General features: G+C 43.1%; 1 protein-coding gene across 1 annotated transcript in view; it reads left to right on the top strand.

Annotated features, from left to right (window-relative positions):
* CSPG5 (chondroitin sulfate proteoglycan 5) overlaps positions 1-2675 on the top strand; it is a 22725-nt gene extending 20050 nt beyond the window's left edge. Inside the window, exon 7 of the mRNA XM_007951764.2 lies at positions 2514-2675. Coding sequence (XP_007949955.2) covers positions 2514-2675 — 162 coding nt within the window. The remainder of the gene's footprint in view (positions 1-2513) is intronic.
* Positions 2676-8648: the final 5973 nt, after the last annotated feature.

The following is an 8648-nucleotide window of genomic DNA, read 5'->3' as shown; positions in this document are numbered from 1 at the left end:
TTGTAAATTTTGGTCAATGACATGAGACAAAGTATATGTGAACTGCTGTATGAAAAGTGAATTTACTCTGTAAATCTTCACCCAAATCCTAATAAAAAAGAAAAAGAAAAGAAAGAAAGAAAAGCCTTAGATCTTTGGTCAGATAAGGACATTCTTCTTGCCACCCATGAGTTGGCCTGGGTAGTTACACAACATCTTTGATTAGAAGAATTGGGAGCACTTACAATAGCTATCTGGGGCACCACAGAAAAAACTGATCCCCATTGACTCTGTGGGCTGTCTGATACCCTCAAGTAAGCTCTAGGAAAGGAGGAGTTGGTAGGCAGGAGTTGCCATAAAAGTTCTTTGAATGCCCAGCATGTGGACTTGGAGAAGTATGTGCCAAGAGGGTTTCCTGAAAACCCTTAACAAGCAAATTCAGTTCAGGTTCAGGAGCTTGGCATAGGGCTGCAAGCAACGTACATGGATTGGCAGGGGAATACACCATGGAAGTGGGTAATGAACCAGCAGCATGGATACCATTTGATGCAGCGTATGGCAGGCTGTTGAGACCATAGGACTTAATTAGATGTGGTTCTTGGATGGAGGAAACACCTTCTTAGGTATTATCTCTTGGTAGGTAAAGGTCTAACAGTAGAACACTCACACATCTTTACTGTGGGGTGAGGGACCCTGGCTTTGCCAGGAGCAGCCCTGCACCTGACCTTAACTCTGTGAGCATACCACTGTATTCACTGACAAGATGTGTTTCCTGTCCAAGAACTGCCTGGGATAGCAGCAGTCAACAAACTGGAGGGCCAGAGGAAGAAGGGGCCAGGCAGGCCCAGCAGACCTCATCAACATGCAAGACTTGCAGGGGCCCAGGAGCCCTGGTGGTATAATGGTTAAGTACTTGGCTGCTAATCGTAAGGATAGAACCCACCAGTGGCTCCTTGGGAAAAAAGACCTGGCAATATGCTCCCATAAAGACTACAGCCTGGTGAACAGGAATATACCCATGACTATATTTAGGTTTGGCAGATAATATTTCTATGTATATATTTGTATGTGCTATAAATATGTCTATATTTATAATAGAACTAATGGGAGCAAAGTTACGATAACTTCTTAGCCACAACCAAGCACCTTAAGGGAGTGAGTCGCTGGGCCTGCAGTCTCAGGACCATGGTCACAGGGGACATCAAGCTCAATTTGCACAATATAGTACACAAAAACATTGTTCTACATCCTACTTTGATGAGTAGCAACTGAGATCTTAAAAGCTTGCAAGCGGCTATCTATGATGTAGTTATTGGTCTCTCCTCATCTGGAGCAAAGACAAGTGAAGAAAATCTAAGTTGCATGGACATAATTATTCCAAAGGACTAGTGGACCATGGGAACCTCGGCCTACATGACCCTGAGACCAGAAGAACTAGATGGTGCCCAACTACTAATGTCAGCCACTCAGAAAGGGATCACAATTGGAGATCCTGGATAGAGGGGGAGAAAAATGTGGAACGAAAGTCAAAAACATAAAAAAGATGAGGCTTATTGATCTGATAGAGACTGGTGAAACCCCTGAGACTATGACCCCTAATCACCCTTTGGGCCTGGAATTGAACTCACTCCCATGGCTTAAGTCTCAGCCAAACAATAGAGAGGCCTACAAGGTGAATAGTTATACCAGGGAGGTGCAGTCCTTAGAACAGTCAACCATGGGAGATCAGAAGAGCAATGTTTTCAAAGGGAGAAAGCTCAGAAGGCAAGAATGCATAGGAAAGAAGGACACAGGGCAAAGGTAACCACAGGGAGGAAGAGCTGTTAATATGGTGGGGATTTTAATCAATGTACAAATGTACAATTAACAAAATGTGTAGGAACTGTTGAATGGAAAATGAAGCTGCTCTGTAAACTTTCACTCAAATCACAATAAAAAGCTAGAAAAGAGAAGGAAAAAAGATTACACTCTGTGGGCAATTCTACTGTCCTATAGGGTTGCTGGGAGCTCTGGTAGCATAGTGCGTAAGGCACTTGACTGCTAACCAGAAGGCTGGCTGTTCAAACCCACTAGCCACTCCTCGGAAGGAAGGTTGGGCAATCCTACTTCCGTAGTGATACTGCCTCGGAAACCCAAGGAGGGGTCGCCATGAGTCGGGTCCGACTCGACGGCACATAACAACAACAACATAGGGTTGCTGTGAGTCAGAATTGACTCAGTGGCACACAATAACAAGGGCCCTCTAAAGGAACAGTATTCACAGGGCTTATCTCCCAGTCTCTAGCCCAAAGTAAAGATAATGTAATCCAACTACCTGGCAGACTTTCTCATTTATATCTGACCACTGCTTTTAAGGGCAATTTCAAGAAAGTAGGTGCTAATGAGTTATTTTGCTCATTCAAGTCCTAGAGCTTTCCTCCTTTTCTCAGTGATACTTCTTTCAGCCACATGGAAAAACCAGAGATTTTTGTTTGATTGCTCTATCCATTGTCTCCTTCCCTCCACCCCCACCCCACAACTTTTTTCCTCTTCAGGATGATTCAAGTGCTCCCCACAAAATCCAGGAAGTTCTCAAGTCTTGCCTGAAAGAGGAAGAGTCCTTTAACATCCAGAACTCCATGTCGCCTAAACTTGAAGGTAGCAAAGGTGACCAGGCTGACTTGGACGTGAACTGTCTGCAGAATAACTTAACCTGAACCAGAGCAAGAAGAAAGGAAACGGGAGGGTGGGGTGGGGTGGGGTGGGGTGAGAAGAAGAAATGTTATCTCCTCTTGTACAAAGTCTATTTCTTGTAACCATTTGTTAAACCCTTTTCTTTTTCTGATCTCATGGCATGCTTTGATGTATTTTGTACAGGAGGGAAACAAACAAAAAGGAACCTGAATGAATTGCATACCTTGGATTGTTTTGTCTGTGCTATTTGTACATTGCTCCCGCTGCTGTGATTTCTAAACCTATGCCGTTATTCAACTGACTTTTTTTTGTACTTTGACCCACCTTTTTTTGAGATACCAGTAAAAGACAAAGTTCTTGAAATAAAACTTTTAAAAAAGTTACCCATTTTCCTAATGTTATTGTGCCTACTCCCTACCCCTTTTTGTCAGTTTGGGTTGAGTTCTTACCTTCATTGAAGATGCACTTTTGTATGTGTTTGAAATCCCAGAAATGGTTTATATCACTGACTACTAGAATGCTCTTTTGTTCTTACATAAATATCTATTCAACACTTACTCTGAGCCAGGCTTACACTCGATCCCGAGAAAACTAGATGAAAAAGATAGGTCTTAACCTCAAGATGTTAACAGTCTACTGAGAAATAGACTTGTGAACAAATAATTATATATTATAGCAGGAGCTCTGGTAGCATAGTGCCTAAGGCATTTGACTGGTAACCAGAAGGAGGGCAGTTCAAACCCACCAGCCGCTCCTCGGAATGAAGGTTGGGCAATCTACTTCCACAGTGATACGGCCTCCGAAACCCAAAGAGGGGGTGCTATGAGTTGGGTCCAACTCGACAGCACATAACAACAACAACATATAGCAAGAACGAGAACACTCATAAAGTTAGGAGGCAGTGCTATATGACTATAGATTGTGTGAGAGGAAGGGACCCCGGAGGATAAGGCTGTAAAGGGTGATTTAGAACAGATTGTGAAGAGCCTTGAGTGCCAGGGAAGGGCAGGGTCAGGTTTATTTTCTAAAAAAATTTCTCTGGAGAAGGTAGTGAAAGCAAATTTGAGGATGGGGATTGCCCCAATCCAGGCTAATAATAAGAGTGGATTAAAAGAATTAATGCAAATAGCTGGATTTACTATTTGGATTGGGGATGTTTTCTACAATTTGCCTGTGTTCAATCTGTGATAATTCCAATAACCGGAATCCCAATGCATGTGTTTCTGTTGCCTGATTTCTGTGGATTCTCTCTGATTTGTCTCCTGTGTGCCTTATTTTTTAGTTTGTGTTGGACATTGCTTTAAAAATATAGTTAATAGGTAGAATTTGAGGCCTAGGATGATTGCTTCCTCTAGAGAGGATTGTTTTGTTTTGTTTTGTTTTTCCTTAGATCCATAGGGGCCCTAGAATTGCGCTGTCACCTTAATCTAGGTTCGAGGTTGGAGAATTTCTGGGCCAATGTAGCCAGGTCACAGACTGGAAAAGCCGGTCCACTTCTGGTTCCCCTTTACTTCTGGAGCACAATCCCCTGGAGTCACAGCCCAAAGCAGGCAGTGGTTTACCAGTGTTTCACCTTTGATGGCGCTGTATTCCAAGTCCTCCACCCCCAACCCTGCAAGATTTTCAGAAACACAACTTTCTCTGTCAGCCACCTCTTCTAAATGGGCAAGTGCTCCAGGGCTAAAGTGGCCCCAAGTGCTGAGCTCCCCTGCCTGGACTCCTGTCCTTTCTGGGATGTCAGCCTAGTCATTCTTTAGGGTCTTGTTGGCTTTTTGGTGATTGTCATATGTCTGCAGTTTTGGGGTTGTCCTTAGTGGAAGAGTCAGTCCAGTTTACCTCATCTCCCATTTACTGACAACAGAAGTCCTCAGTTTTTTCATCTTGAGACTCTGGCCCAGATGGCATTCAGCTGGTACCCTGAGCTCAGTCTGCTCTTTGCAATTGGGTGGGACTGTATATTGGGGTACTGGGTTCCAACCTGTGTGTATTAATGGTTTTCTAACCTGTTACCCACTTTGGGGAGTTTAGCATGATTTTGCTTAGGACCTCCTGTGTTGTCTGAATTAGGGGACCCATCTTTCTTGGGTAGGCTCCTCTGGCTCCTTCCCCAAAGTCAAGAGGGATTGTATATGAAAGCACTTTGTCAATTCTAAATCCCTGTCCAGAGCTAAGGATTCTTAGCATTGTGTGTCTAAGGAGAGTTTTGAAATGGCATATCAAAGCCCTTAGCTCTGTCTCACCTTCTCGGCACATGCTGGAAGGATAGGAAAACCCACGTTGGAAGGGGAACAGGAGACAGTGGAAGCCTATTGAACAGAGTTACCAGATGTTGCCAAGGGTCTTTGGCCCAAATGGGCTGAAGTGATAGAATAGGATATGCTGATGTCTGTCTGTGGCCAGTCCTCTTTTCTGCCATAGTGTTTGTGCTTCTTAGTGACTGTGATCCACAGGGTTGGTCAGCATCCTCTCTGGGGACCCTGTAGCTCTTCTGTTAGTTTTCTTCCCCTCTCCTTTAGTGATTGCTGCTTGGGCATTCCCATTTCAGCACCCTAGGGCTCTCAGGCAAGTGTGCTCTGTTCCCTTCTCCTATTTGCTTTTTGTATGCCACTTCATATCCTGACCTGTGTGTCTCCTCACTAAAGAAAGGACAAATTGAAAATGTGGAAATCTTAGGCATCATGGAGGAAAAATCATTTGGGGAGCCCATCAGCACTGATAAGGTCACTTCACTCAGGAGAAATGTACCTGCAATGTTGAACAGCCTGTCTACACAAGGCACTTCCTTTACACGTACCTCACACCTCAGCCATTTACAGCACACTTTCCTCTTTGTAAGGAGCTCTGGTAGCACAGTGCCTAAGGCATCTGAATGCTAACCAGAAGGTTGGTGGTTCAAACGCACCAGCCGCTCTGTGGAAGCAAGACTGGACAATCTACTCTGGTAAAGACTTACTGCCTCAGAAACCCAATGGGAGTTGCTATAAGTTGGAATCAACTCAGTGGCAGTGGATTTGGGTGGTTTTGTTTTGTTTCGGTTTTCTATTTGTGCTCTCATCACATCCTCACCAGAATCCTGGAGGCTGGGTCTTGGGACAGGAAAGCATCAGTGGCAGTATTAGCAGGGAGACTTTGGGCTTTGATTTCAGTGCCCTCTCCCCTTTTTCTCCATCACTTCACACTGTAGATACTTGATTAACAGTCCCTTGTCCTTTTCTCATATATAAGAGAAAATGTTAGCTTGCACTCCAAAAACTAACACTGAACACTGGGCTCAGAGTTAAAAGGCCTCTCCTTGTGACCTTATAGCCTTGTGACCTTTCTTAACCTCAGGTTATTTGCAGTGTAGTAAATTAGTTAATATGGCCCTTCTAACCAAGCATAGTCTTATACATGACTTATAAATCGTCTTATAAATGACTGCATTGTACTATGCAAATAAGGTATGTGTGGGGATGGAATAGTTTGCTGATGCATATAACATGCATGGAACCCTTATATGGGATTGCTTAATTCGCGGTCTTGCTGGTGGGAGGCATGCCTGGAAATTGATAAGGAGCTTGCTCTATGACCTTACCTGACAGAGATTTTAGGAGGGCGACACAGAAAGACAAGAAAAAGTTTTAACATTGAAGATAGCAAGAGGTGACAATGTGGCAGCAGCAAGACTGATAGCTATTAACACTTGCCCAAGAAGTCCCCCGAGCTGGGTCTGGTGGTAGAAGGCAAGAGAAGCTGTCCTGACTGAAGAACCATATCCTGAGTTGTTCCTGTTACTTCCGAGTCGATCCTGATCCTGAATTGTACCCTATTCTTTCCCTAATAAACCACTTTATTGTAAGTACACTTTGTGAGCTCTATGAGACATTGCAGCAAATTACTGAAGCCAAGGACAGGAGGGGGAGTAGTTGGTGTTAGAGATGATAGAGTGGTATAGCAGTTTGGACAAGTTGGGCCCTTTGGACATCTTTAACCTCTGCCTCATAGGAACCAGCTTTGTGCTGATTCTTATAAAATAAATTATTCTTTTATTCTTCATCTGTAAAATTCTTACCTTTGTGCAGGACTGTCTAGCGTCAGAAATACAGCAATAGACACAACAGACAAAAAAAGCCCTGCTTTGTGGAGCTTACTTCCCACGGTCATGAAGTTTACACATTTTGTTGTTGTTGTTTAACAACAAATTTTTGCATGCATGTTGTTTGTGGAGCTTACTTCCCACGGTCATGAAGTTTACACATTTTGTTGTTGTTGTTTAACAACAAATTTTTGCATGCATGTTGTTTGTGGAGCTTACTTCCCATGGTCATGAAGTTTATACAAGGTAATATAAATCAGGAAGTATTCTGAGAAATGAGAGGGGGCTGTACAAACCCATTCTCCAGACCCAAAGGAAAAAGTAAAGTGATCATCACAGATACATGAGAGGCTCAGGAAAAAGAGTGAGGGTCTCCACTAAAGCCAACTTGGAAATAATACTGTCCCCTGACAGTACAACCATGAAATTACATAAAGGAGATGACAGCAAAGATATGTGAAGTTTCCCTAAAGAATCAGTTGGCCTAGAGTAATCAGTTACCCTAAGGAATCAGCCTGAACAGTACTTTGGCCAAAGGTTTACCAGAGCAAAAAGAAGAATGTGTTGATCTGAGAGGTTAGCCTTTTGGTGCATGTGTGTGTGTAATTCTGAAATAAGTGCTTAGGCATGGAATTGCTAGGACGAAATTTAGCCTGTTTTTACCTTTACACAATGTGGTAGTTAAGGTTGTGTGTCAATTTGGCTGGGCCTGGTTGATTGGCTGGGCAGCTTATGGTAGTTATTCCCCTGATGAGACTGGCAATCAACTCCATGGTGAGACTTACCACAAGCAGCTGAGTAGCTGCTTTAGGGATGTGGTCTGCTTCCTGTATATAAGGAGAAGGCTTGGGGAACGGTCTCTAGCTGGTGCCACGTTTGAACCCTGCATGTAGTCAAGTCCTTGTTCAGCAGCCTGCCATGCTCTGCCGATAGTGGGACTTTCAGTGGACTTGAATCAAGGGCCTGCCGTGTGTTTTGGTAACATTGGGACTGTGCCTTTTTACTTGTCAACCTTGGGTTTGTCAGCTTCAGCAGTCAGCAGCTGTCTGAGTGAGGAAAGCCTCCAGCTTCAGTGGGCCAGGAGCAAGAGGCAGAGCTAAAGCCCAAGGTTGAGGGGCTTTCATCCAGCTGGGCCTGGTTGAGTGGCTGGGCAGCTGATGGTAGTTATTTCCCATGATGAGACTGGCAATCAACTTGAACTTGGACTTCCAGCCTCCCAAACTGTAAGAGAATAAACTCCTGTTTGTTCAGGCCCACCCATTTGTGGGTCAGACTGGCATGAAGTAACCAAAACACAAGATAATGTCAAATGTGGTTGTATCAATTAATAATTCCCATCAACAGTGGATGAGAGTTGCCTTTATTTTTATATCCTTGCCAGCACTTAATATTCTCACACTTTCTCAATTTTAGTCATTTTTATGGCATGTAGGTATGCATAGGCAATCTCTGGGTTACTAATGAGATCTATTCCTAAGTCTGTCTTTAAGTCATGTTTGTAGGTAAGTCAGAAGAGGTACATATGGTTCTTATTTAGCACCAGTCAAATGTTTGTCTTAGTATATAGTATATATTTTACCTTTCTGTGTATATATAAAACTTAAGAAACACTTCCAAATACACTAAAACATCTTAAACATCATATTACAGTAATAAGAAAAATAACTACATATGGTTCTATACTGAAGAGAGAGAATCTGTGTATAGGTATACAATACTGTAAAGAAAATGAAAGAAACAGTTCTTTTTTTTTTTTAATTTATTTATTTTTATCTGGGTGAAGATTTACAGAGCAAATTCACTTTCCATACAGCAGTTCACATATACTTTGTCTCATATCATTGACCACAGTTTACCACAATGCAACAGCTCCCCTCCCACTTCCTCCCCATAGTTACCTCTTCCCAGTGACCATCCCTCC

Source organism: Orycteropus afer, unplaced genomic scaffold, assembly GCF_000298275.1.
Source record: "Orycteropus afer afer isolate SDZICR_OR568_19922 unplaced genomic scaffold, OryAfe1.0 scaffold00311, whole genome shotgun sequence".
Taxonomy (NCBI): domain Eukaryota; kingdom Metazoa; phylum Chordata; class Mammalia; order Tubulidentata; family Orycteropodidae; genus Orycteropus; species Orycteropus afer.
Note: the sequence above shows the minus strand (reverse complement) of the source record. Positions and strands in the feature narration are given on the sequence as shown.